At 38.7% G+C, this 25,136-nt stretch overlaps 1 protein-coding gene and 1 non-coding gene across 2 annotated transcripts in view; one reads left to right on the top strand and one right to left on the bottom strand.

Moving 5' to 3' along the window:
* Positions 1–14,970: 14,970 nt before the first annotated feature.
* On the top strand, positions 14,971–15,077 carry LOC122737539. Its single transcript, XR_006354370.1, has one exon. It is a non-coding gene; the product is annotated as a U6 spliceosomal RNA (small nuclear RNA).
* Positions 15,078–20,398: 5,321 nt separating this feature from the next.
* CFAP53 (cilia and flagella associated protein 53) overlaps positions 20,399–25,136 on the bottom strand; it is a 40,234-nt gene continuing 35,496 nt past the window's right edge. The window contains exons 7-8 of the mRNA XM_043977790.1: positions 21,884–21,977; positions 20,399–20,803 (exon numbers count right to left, since the gene is read on the bottom strand). Of these exons, the coding sequence (XP_043833725.1) occupies positions 20,569–20,803; positions 21,884–21,977 (329 nt within the window). The 3' untranslated portion in view covers positions 20,399–20,568. The remainder of the gene's footprint in view (positions 20,804–21,883; positions 21,978–25,136) is intronic.

Genomic DNA, 25,136 nt, shown 5'->3' with positions numbered 1-25,136 from the left:
AAATCAATTACATAAATTAAATCAATGAATATTCACAAAAACATAAAATATGTAGGTTTATGGAACAAGTTGGAATTTAAATAACCTAATTCCAGAAAAATAAATTAAAAAAAACATACATGAACTCCCAAAGGAAAATAAAATAAACCCTAAGGACTAAATGGATTTATAAATGAGTTCTATCAAACTTTGAGAGAACAATTAATTCAAAGATTGCATAAGATATTTGCAAAAATGGGAAAATATTGGATCCTACCAAACTCCTTCCATAATCTAATTGGGGTCTTTCTACATAAACTAGGGAGAGAGAAAGAAAAAGAAAACTATAGACTTACAACACTCATGGATATTGATTCTAATGTATTTAATAAAATAGTAGCAAAGAAGCTGGAGCAATATATTAGCAAGATAATGCACTATGACCAGATAGGATTTATATAAGAATGCTAGAATGGTTCAATATTATTAGTTTTCAGTCATTTCAATCATGTCTGATGCTCCATGACCCCATTTGGAGTTTTCTTGGCAAAGATATTGGAATGTTTTCCATTTCTTTCCCAGCTCATTTTATAGATGAGAAAACTGAGGCAAACAGGGTTAAGTGATTTCTCCAGGGTCACACATCTAGTAAGTGTCTAAGGCCATATTTTTGTTTTGTTTTGTTTTTTGCAGGGCAATGAGGGTTAAGTGATTTGCTCAGGGTCACACAGCTAGTAAGTGTCAAGTGTCTGAGACCGGATTTGAACTCAGGTACTCCTGAATCCAGGGCCAGTGCTTTACCACTGCGCCATCTAGCTGCCCCTCTAAGGCCATATTTTAACTCAGGGTTTCCTGACCCCAGGCCTATCTACTTTTATCAACTTCACCTCCTAGCTACCTCAATTCACTATTAGGAAAACAATAGATTAAATTAATAGCTAAAAATAATAGACTATAAAAACTATAAAAGTAGTAAAAGTTATAGCAATGTTAAAAATTAGTAAAAATAGAAAAACTATTAAAATAAACTATAATGGACTATAAAAGCTATAAATTACATTAATAATAAAATTAGTTAAAAGACATGATTGTATCAATAGATGCAAACTGTTGACAAAATAGAGAACCCTTAGTAAAGTATAAAATTAATATATCTTTATTTGATATGTTCTTTGAACATATTTAAAACCAAGAACAAGTATCATCTATAATAGAGAAATACTAGTAACATCTATAATAAAGAAAGACTAGAAACACTTCCAATAAGACTAGGGGTAAAGTGAGTGTGTCCATTATAACCATTATTATTTCCCATAATTTTAGAAATACTTACAATAAGACAAGAAAAAGAATTGAGAGAATAAACATAACCAAAGAAGAAACAAAATTACTGCTTTTAATAGGTGATATGAAAAAGTACCCTAGAATTTCAACTAAAATTAACAGAAACCATAACTTTAATAAAGTAGCAGAACATGAAACCTATAAATTCCTTATGTATGTTACCAACCAAACCCCTCACAAATGCTAGAAAAAGAAACTACATCCAAAATTACCATAAAAAATAAAAAACTCTGTGAGTACAGTTATCAAAACATGCACAGTCTTCTGGACATGATGGCTATCTGAGCAGGGTACATCCTCCCCAGGTCCACACACCGACCACAAAAACTGCCTGAAGTTCACACCAGAATGAATAATAATCAAGAAATCCAATAGAAATTGGAGTAAATGATACCTTTCATCTCAGAATGGAAAAAAATGTCAGCCTGAAGTCAAAGGGCAATAAAAAGTCAGTACCAGTTCAACAAGAGATGAGATATTGATAGCTTTCAAGGCTTTGTGTCTAGAGGCAAGGAGAGTGGACATCAGAATGGCCAAAAAGCCCTAGGTTGGGGATATTGGAAACCCTGAGGAACTGAAGTGACCATAGATAATAATGGTGCCACAGTGCTCAGATGAGTATGATCCATCCCTAGGAAATCCAAGGTCCTTAACACTAGATACTTAAATTCCAGAGAGGACTCTTAAGATCCAACACCTTGATCCTGGTGGTCTAGGGACCCCCCAGATGGTTAATATTAGTGCAAGAACCTAGGAGACCTGAAGTGAGACCAAACAGGGGCAGTGGTGAAACCTGTCTCTGGCACAAAGCTCTATTTCACAAGCTCAATCTAGAGAGATAAATGAAGGAAAATGCCAACTAGTATTAAAAAATCACTGCAAATTTAGCTCTGTAAGAACTGCAAGTAGAGACTGAAAGGGAAAAAAACCCTAATTTTCCACAAGGACCAAATAAATACCAAGTAGCAATGAAGCAAAAGATTTGTAAAAAAAACACAAATAAACAAACAAAAAACCAAGAAAGAAAAGCTCTTGAGGAAAGAATGAGAAGAAAAACCAGATGAAAAGAGAGAGTGAACTAGAATTCATGAAAAATAGAATAGAGCAAACAGAGATTAAATATTCCATGACACAGCAAGAAATAATGGAACAAAATCAAGGAATTGGAAAAGATAGAAGGAAATGTAAGATATCTGATACCAAAAACAACTGACCTGGAAATAAAGGTCTAGCATAAATAATTTAAGAATCATTAGATCTCCTGAAAACCATGATTTTTTAAAAAGCCCAAATACTATATTTCAAGAAATCGTAAATGAAAACTGACCAGATCCATTAGAATTATAAGACAAGGAGCAGCTAGGTGGCACAGTGGATAAAGCACCAGCCCTGGATTCAGGAGGACCTAAATTCAAATCCGGCCTCAGACACTTGACACTTACTAGCTGTGTGACCCTGAGCAAGTCACTTGACCCCAATTGCCTCACAAAAAAAAAAAAGAATTATAAGACAAAGTAAAGATGGAAAGAATCCACTGATTACCTTCTGAAAGAAATTCCAAAATAAAAAGTCCCAGGAATTTCATAACCAAAATCCAGAGTTCCCACACAAAGAAAAATTATAGCAAGCATACAAAACAAATCAATTCAAGTACTAAGAGACTACAGTTAGGATCACACAAGGCCTGCTATCTTCTAAAAACCAGAGGAGATCTTATAATACAATTTTCCAAATATTTTATCCTGCCAAGTCAGGCACAATCTTATAGGGGGAAATTGCCCATTAATGGAAGAGAGATGGAAGAGAGATGGAAGAGAGAATTTTCAAGCATTTGTGATGAAAAAGCTAGAGCCAAATAGGAACTTTGAAATACAAATACAGAAATACAGAGAAACCTAGAAAAGTAAATTTATTTGAGAAATTGGAAGGAGGTGGATGTTGATTTAATGCTAACTTTCTGAGAGGAGGAGAAAAAACAAATGTTCCTTTAGAACCTTAATGTCTTCAGTCTATTAAAATTAAATAGGAAAAACAAATAATCTGGATATGGATTGGTTCTTTTTGAAAATTTTTTTTACATATTTGAAGATTAATAGAAGGAAAGGTTAAAGGAAGAATATACTAGTGTGGAAAGGTGTAAGAAGGCAGGATTTGCTACTTCTCATGTTTGGGATATGTGAGAAGAGAATTATGTAGGAAGGAGTAGGAAGAGCATGCATCAGATGACCCTCAAACTTTTTTTGATATGGACTAAGAAGGATTGAATACACATATACATGAATAGAATTTGGTGTAGAAATAGATCAAACTCAATCAGGAATCAAGTAGGGGGAAGAAGGAGTAGCTAAGGAGGATGTTGCCAAGAGAGAAATAATCAAAAGCACAACAAGCATCTTGATCCCAAAGGAGAGATGAAAAAGAAAGGGAGTAGGAAAGGAAAGCAATGAACTAGATTCTAAAGGGAGGTCGTTTCTTAGACAATCGGAGATGATGAAATAGTGGCATACGAATATAATGGAATATTATTTGGGTGTTAGAAATGACAAGAGACTTAAGAACTCTGATCACAGCTGCGACCAACCATATTTCCAGAGGCACATTACTTACCTCCTGGCAGAGAGGTGATGGACACAAGAGGTGGATATATGTATTTCTGGACAGAGACACTGTAAAAGATTAATTTTTTTCTTGACTGCTGATTTGTCACAAGGGCTTTTTCTTTCTTTCAGCTAATTGGGGGAACGAGGGGGGAAGGAGTTTGAATAATAGTGATGCCTAAAAAAGAAGGCTGTTGTAACCTTTAAAAAAAAATAACAGGAGGCGCAGTGGATAGAGCACCAGCCCTGGATTCAGGAGGACCTGAGTTCAAATCCGGCCTCAGACACTTAACACTTACTAGCTGTGTGACCCCGGGCAAGTCACTTAACCCCAATTGCCTCACTAAAATAGAAAAAAAAGTTGAGAAGGAAGCTTAGACAAGCAGGGCAATTTTGAAAATAAAGTAGAAATTATATATGTATATTTTAAAGTAAGTAATATGAAATGCAGATTCATGGTTTCATATAGAATCCTCTTTTTGTGGTCTTTTGAGTGTATGTAAATATTCTTTTTTGGTGTTCAAATTCACAATAAAAATACAATTTCAAAAAGATGTACATGGGGATTATATGAATACAACTACAAAATACTTTATATGGAAATAAAGGAAAACAAATAATTGAAATCATTTGCTCATGATTGGGCCATGTCAATATAATAAAAAGGACAACACTCTCTATATGAATTTACAGTTTCAGTACCATACCAAACTAAAGGACTACTTTATGGAGCTAGACAAAATTGTAACAAAATTCATTTGGAGGAACAAAATGTCAAGAACAATAAATTATTTAAAATGAAATAAGTAAATATTTAAAAATTGTGAAGGGTATGAGGTAATGGTATGAGATAAAGATGACCCAGTACCTCAGGGGAGCCCCTTAGAAGTCACAGCTGGCAAGGTAGCATCATGACTCTAGGATAATGAGCTTAGAAAAAATATTCATTTCATTTGTGGACAGGGAGAGCTCAGGTCCTCCTGAATCCAGGGGTGGTGCTCTATCCTGCGCCACCTAGTTGCCCCTCTCATACTCTTTTGTACAACCAAACTGGCCTTCTATCTGTTCCTCATATATGGCACCCCATCTCTGGGTGCCCCTCCAATACCTGTAATGAATTCCCCTCTTCAGGTCCACCTCTTAGAACCCCTCTCTTCTTTTAGGGTGGAACTTAAGCCCCACCTTTTTCAGGAACATTTCCTGTTACTCCCAGCCACTAGTGCCCTCTCTCCCCAAACTAGCAGACATTTAATCACCTTGCATTTATTTTGTATCATCCTGTATACTATCTGTTTTGTATATACTTTTGTTGTGTGCATGTTGTCTCCCTCAGATGAAGATTTACTCATTGAGAGTAAAGATTGTTTCATTTGTTTGTTTGTTTGTTTGTTTTTTGCAGGGCAATTGGGGTTAAGTGACTTGCCCAGGGTCACACAGCTAGTAAGTGTCAAGTGTCTGAGGCCGGATTTGAACTCAGGAACTCCTGAGTCCAGGGCTGGTGCTTTATCCACTGTGCCACCTAGTTGCCCCGTTTTTGGTTTTTTTGTTTGTTTGTTTGTTTTTTGCAGGATTGTTTCATTTTTTAAAAATCTTTTTGTCTGGGGCAGCTAGATGGCACAGTGGTTAAAGCACCGGCCCTGGATTCAGGAGTACCTGAGTTCAAATCCGACCTCAGACACTTGACACTTACTAGCTGTGTGACCCTGGGCAAGTCACTTAACCCCCATTGCTTGCAAAAACAAAAACAAAACAAAACAAAAATCTTTTTGTCTTCAATACCTAGCACATTGCCTGGCATATCTTACGTGCTTAAATAAATGCTTGTTGATTGGTTGATTATTTATTCTTTCATCATATAAGTTTCAATTGTGAGAGCTAACAGAAAGTTCCCTATTAATGAAATAGGGAACCAGTTGGTGTTGGAGGAGAGGAGGGCAAGTGGTCAGAAAATGCAGGGCATTTCCTGGGGAGAGGAAGTTGGACTAGAGCACAGAGGAGCCTTGGGACATGGGTAACCAATAGCATTAATGAGGGCAGGTAGGTGGTGCAGTAGGTAAAGTGCTGGGCCTGGAATCAGGAAGACTCATCTTCTTGAGTTCAAATCCAGCCTCAGACACTTACTAGCTATGTGACCCTGGGTAAGTCACTTCACCCTCTTTGCCTCAGTTTCCTCATCTTCAAAATAAGCTGGAGAAGGAAATGGCAAACCACTCTGGTATCTTTGCCCAGAAAACCCCAAATGGGGTCACGAAGAGTTGGACATGACTGAACAAGAACAAAATCATAGCATTAAGTGTAGTAGCTTTTGCCGTTGAGAAAGAAGAGAGACAATGAAAAGTATTGGAGGTGGGAATGTGCCAAGGACAAACCAGATTTTTTTCAGAACCATGATACGAGGATCATGTCCCTTCCTTGCTCTTTAATTATGGATACAGGGTGAGGGATAGCTGTTTTTCCATAAGCATGAGCTTCAGGGACTATTTCCATGTTTCTAGCCATCTACTTTCTCCTTGGCAATGAAGAGCCCTCCAATTATCTTGCATTGTTGGTAAAGCCTTTTTGATCAAAACTATTTCCTTCCCTGGCTCTGCACTGCCTATAAATCTCTCCCATAGTTGGCTCCGGAATTTGTCCTCTATACTGATTTGTGACTTTTGCCATGAAATGATTAGTTGCTTTTTTTAATTGCCTTGAATCCAGGCCTCGCTGTCTGCCTTCCAATGGAATGCTTTGCAAATCATTCTAGGTTACAGGCTTTTCTCATCACCACCAGTAGTAAATTACCTTTCTTCTGCAGATCTAGGTGGTTCCCAAGCATTCTAAGGCTGCGTCCCTTCAGCATCCCAAAGGAAAGGCCAGGCAAGGGGAAGACCAAATGAACACTATTGGATCCAGAGAAGTAGCCACTCTGAAACCTCAGCCACGTCTCTTCATTTTTAATTCCTCCTTCACAGCTCCACTAGTTAATTAATCAGAACCAAGGTACTCCTAGAAAATGGGAGGTTGGGACTTCAATATCTGGTCTTGTTCTTAGACTGAATCTCAATGCTTTTATTCCCATTTTGCAAATGATGAAATTGAAAATCCTGGAAGAGACTTGCTCATGGTCACACAGCTAGTGTCTGAGGCAGGATTCTATCCCATTCCTCCTGACCCTATGGTCAACACATTATACTGCTGTCTTTCATTATGACAATCAGGAATGACAACAATCCACATTGAATACCTTAAATATACTAACATAATGGTTCTTACTTTAGGGGGTATCATTCCCTGGGGACTACAGAGGTTTTTGTAAAAGATCCTCAAATCTATAAGAAAATCCACTAGTATCCAGTTTATCTTCTGTAACTTGAATAAATAATGTCTCACACCCACATATTGCATTTTTTCAAATACATGTATATGCTATGATTAATAATGAAATACAAATTTATTTGAAAAGTATTACTGAATTCACATGAACTTTTTGTCATTATGGATTTTCTCAGTCAACAGATACCAACAGTATAACCATGATTGGATAGAAGTCATGAGGGGCAGCTGGGTGGGGCAGTAGATAGAGCACTGGCTCTGAAGTTGAGAGGACCTGAGTTCAAATCTCACCTCAGACACTTACTAGCGGTGTGACCTTGAGCAAGTCACTAAACTCCAATTACCATAAACATTCAGGGCTATCTCAAGTTGTCCCAATATATATCTTGACACTGGATCCAAATGGCTCTGGTGACCTTACACAGCCCTCCCTCATTTAATTCCGACTCACTGCAAGTCATGACATCCCCCTGATGTCAGGGTCCTGTTCAAGAAAGAAGGACGGGGGGGGGGGGGGGGGCTAGGTGGCTCAGTGGATAGAGCACCGACCCTGGAGTCAGGAGTACCTGAGTTCAAACCTGGCCTCAGACACTTAACACTTACTAGCTGTGTGACCCTGGGCAAGTCACTTAACCCCAATTGCCTCACTAAAAAAAAAAAAAAAAAGAAAGAAGGACAGGGGCAGATAGGTGGTGCAGTGGATAAAGCACCAGCCCTGGCTTCAGGAGGACCTGAGTTCAAATCCAGCCTCAGACACTTAACACTTACTAGCTGTGTGACCCTGGGCAAGTCACTTAACCCCATTGCCCCACAAAAACAAAACAAAACAAAACAAACAAACAAAAAAGAATGGAGGACAAACAATACCAACAGAAGTCATGGATTTTCTTGATGCTAAGTAGCACTCATATTCAAAAAAGTTTACATAATTAGGATACATTGGCAAAATAGTAAAACCCCCTACTTTTTACCCAGGAAAGTCTGGATATTTTGCATGACATTTGTTGCTGATGGGATTATTGGATTTACAGAAGGAAGGAACTGTAGGGAGACTTTTGTTCAAATCCTCTATTTCATAGCTGAGGGAACTGAGGTCTGGAGGGGATAAGTGACTTACCAGAGGTCACAGTGACCTCTGACCGGGTCCTCTGCCCCTAATCCAGGACCCTTCTCAGTGTCACATCTCTGGGCTCCCATCTAGATGTTGTGGGTTTCTTGGGCAGCAGCTATACCTGTGACATGAAGCATCAGCCTTCTGTCTCTTTATTTCCCAAAGTGTTATTATCCTGTCCTTGGGACAGCAGGATTATACCGAGCACTATTAACAAAACCATTAAGTGTGATGTGTACTTAGCTATGTAAAGTAGGAGACCAGAGGGTTGGCAAGTTTTCCCGGGCCCAGGTGTTAAGATGCCTGATTGCTGCTGTTAGACTTAAGTGAGCCTCATTTTTCTCATTTATAATATGATCTTTTAGTGTCTGCCACCAGATGGATATCCAGTCTTATCTCCCAACACAGAAGTTCTAATTCTGTAAAGCCAATTTCTCCATTTCCAAACAGATCAGACTCTTTCCTACCTCCACATATTGTTCCCTCCTCCTGAAATTTGCTTCCCATTCTTGTCTTCCCCAAATTCATTCTAGCCTTCAATATCCAGTTTGTCTTACCTTATCCAAGAAGTCTCTGATAACTATCCCACAAAGTCATGGAACATAACTGAAAGGCACCTTAGAGATGGAGTAAACTCTTTTATTTTTTTGGGTGAGACTATTGGGGTTAAGTGACTTGCCCAGGTTCACACAACTAGTAAGTGTCAACTGTCTGAGGCCAGATTTGAACTCAGGTCCTCCTGATTCCAGGGCTGGTGTTCTATCCACTGTGCCACCTAGCTGCCCCCCAAAACTCAGTTTTTACTGTTGAATAAATGGGTTCAGAGATGTAAAGGGACTTGTCCAATGTCACAGTGTGAATCAGTGATGTTCTTCTACCCTTACTTGAAAGATGAATCCCCTTGACATCTTCCTTGACAAATGGTTATCTGCTTAAACACCTCTGCCTACTTGGGCAGCAGGCATACTAACACATCAACAGGTGGAGGTTAGTTTCTGATAACTAAGGGCCTGAAAGAATAAGGTAGGATACCATCTACAAAGTAGATGAGGCATGGTTTGAAATACAAGGATATTGGTATGAGAGTATCTAAATACTTGTACTGGGATCCAAGGTCAGCTTGTGACCTGCAATATGGTTGACCTGATATGAAACTTGCCTTCTGCATAGACTTATATCTTGAAGGATGGAGAGTGAGCTTCCTATCATTAGAAATATTCAAATGAAAGAGAATCATCTGTTGGCAACACATTGTAGAAGGTACGGACCTAAGTCAGACTCTGAAGTTCCTTCCTGCTGTAAGTGTGAGAATTAAAGGATCCCCATATCTTCCTGGGCTACATGTGTGCCAAACTATTCCTAAGATCTGTTTTGAAATCTTGCCTTCAGGTGGAGGTTAAATAGCTCCAGATAGAGAGGTGTGGGAACAAGGAGGCAGCCCTGTTATTCTAAGCACTGGAAATATGCTGGATCTGAGAGTCGTGTGAAAAGGAAGAGCCATATTGGATGTTTTTTAAATGTTCATGTCATTTGTATAAGCTTCAGAATTTAGTGATCTGTCTTTGTGCTAAAGGGATCTCCTTGCCTCCTTTAAGCAATATTCTCAGGCTTCAAAGATAGCTTTGGTTGTATTCTTTAGATTGTGTAACAGGACTCTTGAGCAGTTAGCTTCCAAGATTAATTGGTGCATGGGAATAAGTGTCTTTGGCTTTTGGGACTGTGTTATTTTTCTGTCTATTAAGACATATATTTTTATGTATGTTATGGGGAAAATAGGGTAGGGGATTTGGGATAGGGGTAGGGGTTTAGGATAAAGGTCCTTAGGAATTCCTTTTTAAAGAATTACACCCTCTTGCACACAAATCCAATAGAAAAAGATAATAGTTTATTTAGGGGCTGGGGAAGGGAAACCAAGAGAGAAATCCTTGGACTTCTTATGGAGAGAAGGCATGGCACAGAGCATGGCTCTGAGATACCAATCTCCTCAAGCAGGAGACAGGCAGGTACTTTTATAGAGGACTTATGGGAGTGATCATCTGACTGTGGAAAGTTCCCTTATTGAGGGGTGACCATCCCCCCAGAACTTCTGGGGTACTAGGCCCTATAACACACACACATACATATATATATATATGTATATATATGTATATCTATCTTTCTATATCTTTTTTTTTTTGTGGGGCAATGAGGGTTAAGTGACTTGCCCAGGGTCACACAGCTAGTAAGTGTTAAGTGTATGAGGTCGGATTTGAACTCAGACCCTCCAGAATCCAGGGCCAGTGCTTTATCCACTGCACCACCTAGCTGCACCCCCATAAAGTTTTATCTATCTATCTATCTATCTATCTATCTCTATATCTATCTATCTATCTATCTATCCTTTTTGTGGTATTAAGACATATAAGCATACACATCAGCACCAAATTATATCCTATTTGGTTCTTAAGAACATAGTGTCTCAGATTTTTTTGAAGTTGTTTCATTTCTCTGGTCTCCCCAATAAGACAGGAAGTTCCCTGAGGGCAGGGGTGGTGTTATTCATTCATTCATTTAATAAGGATTTGTTAAGTGACTGTTATGTGTTAGGCACAGTGTTGGATCCAGAGCACGTATGACAAAAGTGAAACACTCCCTGCCCTCAAGGAGTTTACATTCTACTTTTCTTGTATTCTCCACAGGCCCCCAAGCACTGTGTTGGGTGTGCAGTAGATGTTTAAGAAATGTGTTCAGTTGAATAGAAGGATTTGAAACTGTGAGAAAAAGTGTCGTACTCTGAAAAGTCACTGGCTTTACTAATTATCTTGGCTTTATTAGGAGTAATAATGGCAATAATGATAATAACTTATTATTGTTGCCACCATGGTGGTCATTATTGAATTTTAGTTGTTAAAAACATCTTATAACAGCCAATTGAACTTTAAATGGCATTACTGCCATTCTACAACGTAAGATGCACTTTCAGACTGTATCTTAAGATAGCTGTGCTCAGCATATTTTTCAAGCTGATAAACAAAATTGCTTCAAGAACAGCATAGACATCTGTACCAAGAATGCCAATAAACACCTCTTAATTCCAATCACGCATAGCCCCCTGTTCTGGACAAAGTTATTGTCTGTTTTGTTCAAACAGCAATTGCAGTTGCTTTGTACACAGGGTGATTAGTGATTCTCAGGACTTCTTTGGTGTTAATAGCTATAGGGTCAGTGTTAACCCTGTATCCCTCTGAGAATGTGTGCTATAATAGGAACACTGTCAATGGTTGTGCAGAAAAATTGCTGTCCATCAGCACTAGAATTAAGGTGGCCAAAAAGATACTAGATTTAAATCTCTACCATTCCCTCCCTTTCTTCCTTCCTTCTTTCCTTCCTTTCCTTTCTTTTCCTTTCCCTCTTTCCTTCTGTCTACCATCTGTCCATCTATCCTTCCTCTTTTTTCTCTCCTGTTCTCTCTTCCTTGAAGGAAAATGGAGAATTGGAAGGAGTTCCATTCCTGTGAACCTTTGCAAATTTTATCAGCAAAGATAAGGTACTGAAGATTTTCAGCAAGGAGAATATTCTGGTGACCCGAAGAGATTATGCTTTGTTTTTGTTTCTGTCAATGTAAAGTAACAGTTATGTGTGCATATTTTGTTTTTGGTTTTAGTGGTGGGGTGCCTCTGTATCTCTGATATATGGGGACAATAAAATTTTCCTTGAATGAACAAAAGAAATGCTTCAAGGGGAAGCCAAAAAAGGAAGGGACCAAATATTGACCCAACATGAATAACTAGGAAACATACTATTTTCTTGGGCCATATATCTGGTGGTATATGATGCTCCTAAGACTTGAGAGACACAATAACTGTACCTAGTTCTGGTGTTTTGTGTATAGGACAAATTAAACTGACAGACCCAATGCAATTACTTCTCTGGACCTCAGATTCCTTAGAAGATGGTGCCCAAGAATGGGATTTGTATTCCTAGAACAAAGTTTGAAACAAAGGACAAACAGACTTTTGACCAGAGATGGAATGTATCTAAGAAGGGTGGGTGAAAATATTGTCCAGAGACTTATGGATACAATCGAGAAGATTTTAAATTTTAAAATGGAATGGGAGGGAAAGAGTACCCTCATAAGTGTATTAAAGTAGTTATGGCAGATAGTAAAAACTATGCCATAGGTAGAGGAATATCAGTAGAAAGGATAAATAACCCACAGACAATAATTTCCAAGAAAAGGAAAAATATCTATGCTCATGGTCTATGACATTTTTATATAATTGTGAGTAATAAATAAAATATACTGCCCAGCTTATAAAAGGAAATCATTTTGATTACATAGGTACCACTGAGATTTAATAATATATGACTCATGATTAGAATACAGTAATGGAAGGGTATGCCTTATTGGAAAGGAATAGATTAGATAAAAGGGTTGAAGGAAACATGTTGTTTACTAAGATAAGAGTCTCCTGTGGGGAATACATGAAGACAGGAGGACATATGTGACAGAGAATATTTGGATTAATGTCAGTCTAGGGAGAAAAAAAACACTAAGTGATAGTGTTATGAGCATATACTACAAATAGCATAGCTAGAAGAAAGAAATTGGTAACGAAATTGGGAAATACATCATAATTTTGCATATTGGAATGATATTGTAGTAGTGGGGGACTTCAACTATCCAGACATATGATGAACCTTTTTCCTTTAAAAGTTGGTAAATGTTTGCACTTGACTTGGAATAATTTTATTTTTACAATAGGAAGCAATGAGGGAAATTGCTATTCTGGAACTGTTTTTAACTGAGAGAACTTGTTGCAGAAGTAGGAATGGTGGGAACTTTGGGAGGTAGTGTGGAAGCCATTTTAGAATCCATGATTGATTTGGAGGGGAAATCTGGGCTAAGAATGATGTATATAATTGTTTTGTTTTTTAAATTAGGAAATTGGATTCCAAAGAATTCAGACAAAGATTATGTAGGATTCAATGGCCTAAAAATTCTACCTGGGAAGATTGCTCAAGAGAGATGGACTGCTCTTTACAGATATGATGAAAACATGGAATCAAGGAATCTAGGATCTGGATTGGATTTTAAAGGTCACCTAGTTCCAACCATTCAGAAAACTGAGGCCAGAACAATGAAGTAAGTTGGCTAAAGTCACAAAACTAAGGGGCAGAGCTGGAACTAGAACTCAGGTAGGAAACTGAACCATATTGATGTGGTCCCAGGAACATTTCAATAGGGTAGTTCAAAATCAACGTTGTACATCAAAATGCATCCCTTTACCCTCATCTGAGCCACACATCTTGAACTGTTTATAGCAAGAAATTGGCATTTGGAGGCAATTTGGACCCTGAGTCTTTGTCCTGTCCAGGACTTTACAGGAGGTATAAACCAAGTAACTGCCTTTTATTGTGCCCAGCACTAGGCATAATAAAATAGCCTTTTGCTGAAATCTCAGGGGCTTTCCCATATAAAAAGCTATTATTTTTACAAGATGAAACTCTCATCTATATTCTGCAAGGCAGTTTGCCCAGTTTATATAAGGTAATCAAAATATCAGAAGGATGGTTTATAGAAGGAAAAACACTCATGCCTATGTATAATTTATGGAGTATGCATGCATAAGTGGACTTGATAGATTTGTACCAAGAAACTATGTTAGCAAATATTAAGGCTTTGGCAGAGACCAGCAGTCAAGAAAATGTAGTTAGGGGGGCAATACACCACAAATCTTCTTAACTCCAGATATTAAAGAGGACAGTGGTTGGGAGAGAAGATCTCCATAAGAGATTTGGGGGAGGGAATTATTCATTGATTTTGTCACTATTGTCTATATTAACAAAGCTCACCAGCATAAACTGAGAGGAAGGTGAGGCTGGAATGGGAAGTTCACTCATTCTTCTCATTTATTGATTCATTCAATAAACATTTATTAAGTATCCATATTACCTAGTGTGGAAAGAGAACTACTGGTACAGAGGAGTCAGGCTCCAGTCTTGCTTTTGGTGCTTACTACTTGCGTGACCTTGGGAAATACTTTACTTTTATTATTTTTTGGGGGGAGGCAATGAGGGTTAAGTGACTTGGTCAGGGTCACACAGGTAGTAAGTGTCAAGTGTCTGAGGCCGGATTTGAACTCAGGTCCTCCTGAATCCAGGGCCGGTGCTCTATCTACTGTGCCACCTAGATGCCCCCCTATTATATACTTTAAAAGAAAAGCAAGGTCTTTCATAGATAATCCAGACTTTTACAAATTAAAGAAAAACATTTAAAAAGAAATTTGTAAAAGAAATAGTCAACAAGAGGAGGTATATTTCAACTTATACAAAAACACATACGCAAGTGGAATGTCATGTTGCCGTACTTTCCACAAACTAATCTTTCATCTCAGGCAGTAGCCCTCCAGTGACTTGTGGAGGCCTGCAGAAAGACACAGACTTGCAATATTCCCCAATATTAGTCCTTCTGGGCCTCCATTGGCTCTAAGGAATCTTTTTCAATAAATCTAATTTGGTGCATAAGTTTAGTGGGTGGACTTTTTTTTCTTTCTCAGTGTGGACGCTGGCTTACAAACACAACGTACACATAAACAAAATTATTCATTTAGATAAGCATTCGCTGCTAAATGTTAGGAAGTAGTGCTTGCTTCAGCAGCACATAAACTAAAATTGGAAGGATACAGAGAAGATTAGCATGGCCTCTGCGCAAGGATGACACGCAAATTCATGAAGCGTTTAAATGTTAGGAAGTAAAACAGGTAGATTAATTATCTAGTCCTTTTGTTTACTTCTTTGAACCTAAAAGAACATGAATAACAGCTGCCTGATTGATTTCCATACCTCTAACCTCTTTGCATTTTACCTGCTCCAAAATTAATATTCCTAAGACAGAGCTGTGACCAGACCACATTACTTACCCACTCAAAACATTCAGTGGCTCCCTATTGCTTATAAGATAAAATTCAAATTATTCAGCCTGGTATTTAAAACCCAATACAATTCTTTCTTTTCTTTCTTTCTTTTTTTTTTTTTGGTGGGGCAGTGAGGGTTAAGTGACTTGCCCAGGGTCACACAACTAGTAAGTGTCAAGTGTCTGAGGTCGGATTCAAACTCAGGTCCTCCTGAATCCAGGGCTGGTGCTTTATCCACTGCCCCACCTAGCTGGCCCAACCCAATGCAATCCTTCTCCAACCTGTTTCCAGTCTTATTTCATATTTCTCACTTTCTTAATACTCTAAGTACCTGCCAAAATGAACCGTGTTCACTGCTTGAGTGTTTTCATACAGCCTGTTCCCCATGTCTAGAGTGACTTCCCTAGCTATCTCTGCCTTACAGAATCCTTCTTTTCCTTTTAAGACTAAGTTCAGGGGGTGGCTAGGTGGCGCAGTGGATAAAGCGCAGGCCCTGGATTCAGGAGTACCTGAGTTCAAATCCGGCCTCAGACACTTGACACTTACTAGCTGTGTGACCCTGGGCAAGTCACTTAACCCCAATTGCCTCACTAAAAAAAAACAAAAACAAAACAACAAAAAAAAGAGGTAGACAATGACAGCTTTGATGAGGTGAGAGATAATCTGGGGACATGGAGCACTTCAGGAGAGTTTAGGCCTCAGATAAAAGTCCTGTCTAAGAGACTGTGGGTAGCCAGAAGACAACATGAGAGAACTGGGTGTATGGGGGATGGTGGAGGAGAGGAGCAAGATGAGTGTAGAAAGGGAGGTAGAAAGGGACCAATAGCAAAACTTGCTTGTGATTTATGAGAGGAAACATTGACCGTGTGGAGGTGGATTGTGTACAGCTGTCTCCAATTATGGTGATTCTTTTTAAAAAACAAAAAAACAAAAAAACAAAGAGGGTGTGTTCCCTGGGCTGTAAACAGGTACAGTGGTAGGCAATATCAGTCTTTAAGGGATCAGAACGACTTACCAGTATGGTTAATGCAAAACTAAGAAAAAGTTGAACCAATGATAGGTTGTTAGAGTACATGACAAATATTCCATACCATCAATCTTGACTCTGCAAATCTGGGTGATTTCCTGGACTTGGTGGTTTTTTTCCCCCATTTTCTTTTTCTTCTTTTTTTCCCCTATAGGCCTTGTGGTGACAATCATTTGACTGCCCCTGAAAATCATTTCAGTTCTGCCTTTACTATACACTGCTGTGGATTTTCAATGCGCAGGTTACCATGTTGGGAGAGGGAGAGTATGATAATTGTAAAAATCAATATGTTTTCTTTCCTTTGAGGGATTATGTTGTTGGTCTTCCAGATACACCTAGCTGCCAGACTGATTTTTTTAATGCACAGTTCTGATCACTGATATTTGTAACACTTATTACAGTGACTGGCATATAAATAGGTGCTATATAAATGCCTTCTCCAGCTCATTTTTCAGATGGAAAACTGAGGCAAATAGGGTTAAGTGTCTTGCCCAGGGTCACATAGCTAGGAAGTGTTGAACTCAGGAAGATTGGGTCTTCTGGACTCCAGGCCTGGCACTCTATCTACCTACTTACTGACCAAAGGAGTGATGTCAGAAGGGCAACAAGTTTAGATGAAAAATAATTAGCTTGATTTGGGACATACCAAGTTTGAAGTGCCAATGGGGCATGTTAAAGACGGGTGTAGATGTAGGTCTGGAGCTCAGAAAAGAGGTCAGGGCTAGAAAGATTTAATAGCCACAGAATTATATAAGCAAGGAGGATCTCTGCCATCTCTTCCAATCTGGGCCTAATAGGAATCTGCATCATAACAAGTCAAACAAGTGTTCAACCAGCCTTTGTCTGAAGCCTTCTGGTGGAGGGGGAGCCACAACTTCCCAAGTCTGTTCCACTTTTGGGTAGTTTCACAGGGTGGGCCAAAAGTCGCAAAGGGATCTGAAGTTTAAATAATTTTTTGAAAATTATTTTTCTTTATTTTTTGCCATTTATAAGATTTGATTTTTCACACCTAATATAAATGTATTTCCTATATATACTATATATGATGCTATGATATTGTAAATTAAAAACAAAAAATAAAGGCGTTATTAAATATTTGTGGCTTTTGGCCCACACTGTAGTTGTTAGGACATTTCTCATGATATCAAGCCTAGATTTGTATCTTTGAAACATCTACCTATTAATCTGAGCTGTGCCTCCTGAGACCAGCAGAATAAATTGAATCTCATTTCTACATGACAGCCCTTCAAATAACTTGAAGACAGTTATCACGGTCCACTTATCTCTTAACTTCTCCAGGTTAGACATACCTAGTTCCTTTAAATCATCCCCTTATGGCTGAGTCTTAAGATTCCTTATTGTCTTGGTTGTGTTCTCTGTATAGCTCATTTATCAGTTACCTTCCTAAAATGTGGCTCCCAGATCTGAACACAATACTCCAGATTTGCTCTGAACAAAGCAGAGAATATGAGGACCATTAACTCTTTTATCCAGGACACCATGTACCTCTTAGTTCATTGTTAATTTGTATTGATCTTTCATTCCACTAAAACCCCCAGATATCTTTTCAGACTACAGAAAATATTGAAAACTGTAGGCAGCTAAGTAGCACAGTGTGTGCAGTGCTGAGCCTGGAGTAAGAAAGATTCTTCTCCCTGAGTTCAAATCTAACTTCAGATACTTTCTAGCTATGTGACCCTGGACAAGTCACTTAACCCTATTTGCCTTCATTCACATCTGTAAAATGAGCTGGAAAAGGAAATGGCAAACCACTCCAGTATCTTTGCCTAGAAAACCTCCAATGAGGTCACAAAGAATTGGACACAACTGAGAAACAATAATTGTGCCTCCCTTGTTTTGTACCTGAGAAAGTGATTATTCAAACACAAGTGTGAGGACCTGTTTAACCTTACATATTTTTTGTAGGGGGGGGGGTGTTTTTTTGGGTGAGGCAATTGGGGTTAAGTGACTTGCCCAGAGTCACACAGCTAGTAAGTGTTAAGTGTCTGAGGTCAGATTCGAACTCAGGTCCTCCTGAATCCAGGGCCAGTGCTCTATCCACTGCACCACCTAGCTGCCCCTCCTTACATAATTTTTAATCTCAGTACACAGACAATGGTGTAGTTAATCGAATTCAGACCTGATTCAATGGTGGGACCCTAAGAGTAGTCATTAATGGTTTGAAGTCTTGGAAGATTTCCAGTTAAATGCCTTGAGTATCTGTACTTGGCCCTCAGATGTTTAACATGTTTGTCAGACTTGAATAAAGGCATCCATAGCATGCTTATCAAATTTGGTTTGGCCCCAAGCTCTGGCTTGTCAAGATTTTCTGAATCTCGATGCTGTCATCAAGTGTGTTAACTACCCATTATCCCTACATTCAGGAGACTGATGGGTCCTGAGCATGCAAAGAGGGGAACAATAGACCACCCCCAAGGAGCTTCCAATTGAGTGGGAGATTTTCATTACAGGTGAGTAAGGCAAGATGAAATGTGTTAAGGTAAAAAGAGAAGTCTATGGAAAATTGAGGAAAAAAAGATCCCTTTCAGCTGGGAGGACAGGGAAAGATCGGGATCAAGCTTCCTGGAGAAGGTGGGACCAAGAAATTAAGCTCTCTCCATTTTAGAGAGGAGGAAACTGAGCTATATAAATGTTAGCTATTATTCTTATTCTCCCTATTTTTCAGATGGGAAAACTGAGTCTGAAAGAGAGGTCAAGTGACTTGCCCAGGGTCACAGAGGTAATAAGTGTATGAGGAAGGATTTCAACTCAGGGCTTTTGACTCCTCGTCTATGTACTGCTCTACCCAGCTGTAGAGATGGAAAAATGAAATGGAGAATAGGTAATACTACACTTAGAACCTGTTCTAGAGTTGATGCTTGAATATAATCAAGCTTAATAAGTACTGAGAAAAAATAATGGGATCTGGCAGATCCCCAAAGGTCCCACCTGAGATTAATTTAGAACTGATTGAATTAAGTGAGACTGATTGAAAGTGATTGACTTTGCTGATTAACCTACTTAAAGTTAATTCAATTAAATCCACACCTGGCTGACTCCCAAGATGGAGTGTTCTCAGAGGCTGTGGACTATGACATCAACAGAAGACCACCCTCATGTCCAGTGAACCAGTGGATTTGGTTGGCACTAATGAATCAGCTTAAACAGCGTGTAAGGACTGCCTCTCCTCCAGGCCCATAAAAAGCTTCCCTACTCAGTTTGCTCTGGCAGTTCACGGTTGAAGCAGGCTTGTGGTGGAGGACTTGAGGAAGAACCAGACCAGGCTGGAACTCCAGGCTAGATGGGCCTTTTCTTAACTTTTTGAACTTCACATGTTCTCCTTTTACTAATACCTAGTATGCTTTAATAAATACTTAATGTCCAAAGACTGGTGCTAGAGCTTCTAATTTAAGGTGACCACACATTAAGATTTTAAACATCACAGTACTTACTATGTGGAAAGCATTCAGTTTCTTTTTTATACCCATAGACAAAAAAAAAGAAACCTTCCCTGCCTTCAGGGAGTTTACATTTGATGGGGAGGGAAGATACATACATATATATGTATATGTATATGTGTATACACACATATAGATAAGTAAATAAAAGGTAATTTGAAGAGGGAGAGCACTAATAACAGGGTGACTAGGAAGTGTTCTGGAAGGAGATGTACCCGATCTAAACCTTGAAGGAACATAAGGATTCTGAGAGGAAGAAATGAGGGTGCTTTCTAAGTATAGGAGATGGCTTATGAAAATGATATAGAATGTCTAGTTTGGAAAACTAGCTAGAGCAGTCCAGTTTGTACCATAGAGTAAATCAAAGGAGGCAATTGGAAACAAGGCTCGAAGGGTAGGTTGGAGCCTAACTAAGGAAAGCCTTAAATGTCAGCCAAAGGAATTCATATTTTGTCCTAGGGGCGATAGGGAGCTATTGAATGTTTTTAGTAACATAGATAAGCATAATAAAAAGGAGGGAATACACAATGGGTCAGGCTAATTAAATAAATACTTTAGTGAATCTAAATATGGTAAGTGGAAAGGACAAGAGTGGGTGGTAGGCAGAGACATCAGATAGGTAGAAAATAAGGTGGTTAGGATTCTGTCATTAAACAATACCAGAAATTTATAGAAAGGATGAAACTCTCTTATAAAGAGAAAGAGATATGGGGACCTTGAAAAATAATTATACAAATCCAAGAAGAAAGGATAGTTTATTAATGAGTTAGTAAGAATCTGAAAATAAATTATATTTGAGCATTAGAAGAGTTTATCTGTATCTTAATTGATACTAAACATACTATCGTGGAAATGGATATTTTTTGGGAACGGTTCTTCGAAAGGGATGGGTGTGTTCTGGGTCAGCTTCATGCTTTGCAAGTACTTCCTGAATTCTTTCATCCAGTGCTTTCTTTGCCACCAGGCCTGCTTCATACTCTTTCCTTTCTGCTGCTTTTTCTGCCTCTCGTTTCTTTAGCTGGTGTTCAATTTGAGCTTGCAGGTGCTCCCTGTATTCCAGGGTTTCCTTGCATTTTCTAGGGATAATAGAAATGATGCAAGTGTAAAATTAGCAAATTAACCATTCAAATTTCCTTAAGATATTGTTTGCTACCTTTCTACAAAGTAAATGACACCTCTTCTTCCCCATGTCCAAAATCATCTAATGCCCCCCAAAAAATAAAAGATAGTAATGATGTGCATACAAAGAAATCTTCTAGAAATATTGGAATACAAAAATGAACAGTAAATATTTGGAAATATAGTGACTTGTTTATATTGCTACAGGTTACCTAAAATGACTACCTGAAGCACGTATGATAAAGCTAGAGCAATGGCTATAATTTGTTATTAGTGATTGTAGGCTAATAGTGGAGTAATACAAATATATTATCTTTTTTTAAATTGGCATACTCATTTTTATGAAAGAAATGTATTTTTTCAGATATTGAAAATGGTGGTGAAGGGGACAGCAATGAGCCTGAGGAATGAACCCCAGGAAACAATCATGGGAAAAGAAAGATATGTGGTAAGTTCCCTCCCTTCTTTAGGCTATAGGCTTATTTGGGCAAAAATATTAACTGCTGCCAGGGTAAGGAAGCAGTGAAAAGCCAAGCCTCTCTCTTCCTCATAGTCCCCAACCCAAACCTAGTTGTGGCAGCAGATGAGGAACACCCTGGAATCCTGGCCTAGTGGGTTAGTACAGAAGGCTATTATCATAGGCCAGATTAATTATATACAGGAATTGTTAGGTTCCATACCACAGGCAAGTTAATAAGTACTTATGATACCCTACTATCAGCTTAGCGGATCTAACAAAAGCTGGAAAAATCATTAAGCCACTTCTAACAAACTTATCAACCTAGGACCATTTCTATCAACCCAGCTGGTCATTCTATACTCAGTAGGCTTTCTTTATTTTTTAATATTTTAATGCCTTCTAAATTAGAGTTTAGAATTGATGTCTGTCAAATTTTATAAAGATTTTATTTCCAGGAAGGAAATAAGTAATACTGATGGGTTATTAATAAATACAATACAGAAAGAGGTAGGCATTATCCTTAACATATATTTATAAATGACTTTTTTAATTATAAGAAATAAAAATTACATTATACCTTGCATAATTTTCTGCATCTTGACGGTTAAGCTCTTCAAGACCTTTAATCATTAATTGAAGATCAAGCTCTTTTTCTTTTACTTCTCTTTCCACTAAAAAAAAAAAAAAAGGTAACTCATTTCCAAACTACAGAATTCTAAGTTACCCAAAATAAAACAAAACAAAAAAACCCAACTCACTCTTCTAAACAAGAAGAAAACTTGCCCACATCTTTCTGGCCTTTATCCCACATTGTCTTTCAAAAAACACTGTGTTGGGGGGCAGCTAGATGGTGTAGTGGATAAAGCACTGGCCCTGGATTCAGGAGGACCTGAGTTCAAATCTGGCCTCAGGCACTTAACACTTACTAGCTGTGTGACCCTGGGCAAGTCACTTAACCCCCACTGCCCCACAACCCCCCCCCCCCAAAAAAAAACCCAAAACCACTGTGTTGTGTTTGTCTAGTGTATTGTTTCTTGGCAATCACAACCTCTGCTTGCAATCCTTTAATTCCCTTCTTGCTTTTGGCCATTGCAGGTAAAAGGAGGATAGAGGCCATGTTTTCCACTGTGGTGGGACAGAAGGGAATGACTTTGATTATTTATTTAATATGCCTGTGATGTGAGATGTAAAAGGACTGATGAGTAGATACTTTAAAAAAAGTGGACATATCATCCATCCTTCTCTCTCACTGCATGTGGCAAGAAGTTCATTAGTATGTGTCACAGAATGAGAAAGGTTGAAAACTAACCTAACCCACCCCCACTTTCATATAGAATAACATTTAAGCCATCTCAGACAGAGCAAATTATGCCCTAGAATTGTATAAGATCTCAATGGAAGAAGGTCCTGATATCTTTAATAATCATTTCTGATGTTAAAGACCATCATCATTCATTATTAAATGACCCCAGTCTTTGCTTCTTCTTTTAAAAAATTTTTTTTTAATTTTTGAAGGGCAATGAGGGTTAAGTGACTTGCCCAGGGTCACACAGCTAGTAAGTGTCAAGTGTCTGAGACTGGATTTGAACTCAGGTCCTCCTGAATTCAGGGCTGGAGCTTTAACCACTGTGCCACCTAGCTGCCCTTCAGTCTTTGCTTCTTTAGATTAAATAGTAGTATTTGCTTTAAATTCTTTATGCAGCTTATTTGACAAATTTCATCACTGTGGCATTTCTCCTAGAGTCCTTTAAGTCTATAGTTCTTGCACTTAATTCTCATAAAACTCTTACGTCAGTTTAATAGTTTTTAGATGCTGTCTGATAACCTTAGTTTTAAAGATATCTGGGTGAAAAAGTTAGATGGGTAACCATAACTCTCAAGATAAGACAGTCACTTCAGTGGTATCATCCTAGGTAAATATTGATAGAAAAATAAAAACAAATGCATTCATCCATTTACTGTCTCTTCATTCTTCACAGTTGGGTAGAAGTGGTAGCAGTAGGCTGGATTCAGGAAGACTGAATATCTGAGAGAGAAGTGGGTGGAGAGGTATGGGATGCACACAGGACAGCAATGGCTCCACCTCCTCAGAGCTACAAAGACATCCTAGAATGCCACAAACTCACAAAGTTCTCTCCGCTATCTACCTTCTTGGCAAATTATAGTATAGCCTATCTTTGGTAAAGAGATATTTGGGGGAAATACTAACTTTGACTCCCAAGTAGGAAGAAGGGACTCAATCACAAAAATGGGAATAAGAAGGATGCTGAAAGGGAAACTGAGTCAGTCTCCTGGAAGATCTGGACTGGCCCTGCACTATCATTACAGTGGGAACTGAAGTCCAAGTGCTGGAGATCCACAGCTCCAAGACAGGGGGAACTGCCAGAAGGGCCCGACCAATCCAGAGATTTCTTCTTTCCTTCTTTCTTTCCTTCTTTTCTTCTTTTCTTCTTTTCTTCCTTCCTTCCTTCCTTCCTTCCTTCCTTCCTTCCTTCCTTCCTTCCTTCCTTCCTTCCTTCCTTCCTTTCTTTTGCAGGGCAATGAGGGTTAAGTGACTTGCCCAGGATCACATAGCTAGTGAGTCTCAAGTGTCTGAGGCCAGATTTGAACTCAGGTCCTCCTGAATCCAGGGCCAGTGCTTTATCCACTGTGCCACCTAGCTGCCCCCAAGAGACTTCTACTTTCTAACAAAGTCACTTTTCCCTCCTCTGGCTAAGCTAGGTTTGCTGGCTCTTGTTCTTTGTCTACTGCCTTCAATTTAGAATTCATTTACCTACTACTAAATCTGCTGACCTCTACAGCCCCAAGAGAAAGGCTAAACTGTCTGTTATTTAAAGTTTACAAATAAGTGAAGACAAGTGAGAGAGTGTTCTTTATTCTATAAAGACAGAGAGTTTGGACACCCAAAGCTTATGTGGTATTTGGAGCTGTTAGGACAAAAGGTGAGAATGTTACTGGACTGTACAGTAAATTATCCCATCCACACTGCACCTTTCCCCATTGAGGTTTTGATATATAGTGGGTAAACATGAGAAATTATTTTTTTTAATTTTATATAATTTTTTTTTGTGAGGCAATTGGGGTTAAGTGACTTGCCCGGGGTCACACAGCTAGTAAATGTCAAGTGTCTGAGGACAAATTTGAACTCAGGTACTCCTGACTCCAGGGCTGGTGCTCTATCTACTTCGCCACCCAGCTGTCCCCCAAACATGAGAAATTAAATGGGAATTTTGGGGAAGTTTTGTGGAATCCCCAGATGACACGTGAAAGCCAGTATATGACACAGAAAAAGTTTAGAAATGCAGACATGCATAAAACATATGTGTAGTATTGTATAATACCAACCCAGACTTTACAATAAAGTACTATAAAAACCCCATAAAAGAAAAAGAAAAAAATTAGATTTCTTCTCTGGCATGAAGGGAGTGCCACGAAATTTTATGCGAATTTTCCAGATTGAGGAGGTGTTGCATTCCTACCCCCCTCCAAAGTAGAAGGAATAACTATATAAACCTGATACATGAAATAGGGATTTAGCCACTTCTTGAAATAAATCATGCCGAGGTGAAAATGGCAGTCAGAGATGGGCAAGCTCACTTTATTTCCAAACCACAGGAATCTTTGGTGGATGGGGTTGGAAAAGAAAGTTTCATTTCCTGAGAAGGGAAAGAGCTAAGAGAAAGTCACACCCACACTGAGGAAAGAGGGTCCTCCCTCCTTTCAACCCTCCGGCAGCTCGGCCTGACTCACTCATTAACACCACATACTGCCCGCAGTAAGAACACTGAGTGATGGTTAAATGATTACTGAGGTTCCTTCTATTCTGATGA

Source organism: Dromiciops gliroides, chromosome 1 (assembly GCF_019393635.1).
Source record: "Dromiciops gliroides isolate mDroGli1 chromosome 1, mDroGli1.pri, whole genome shotgun sequence".
NCBI classification, from domain to species: Eukaryota; Metazoa; Chordata; class Mammalia; order Microbiotheria; family Microbiotheriidae; genus Dromiciops; species Dromiciops gliroides.
This window is presented reverse-complemented; position numbering and strand designations above follow the sequence as displayed.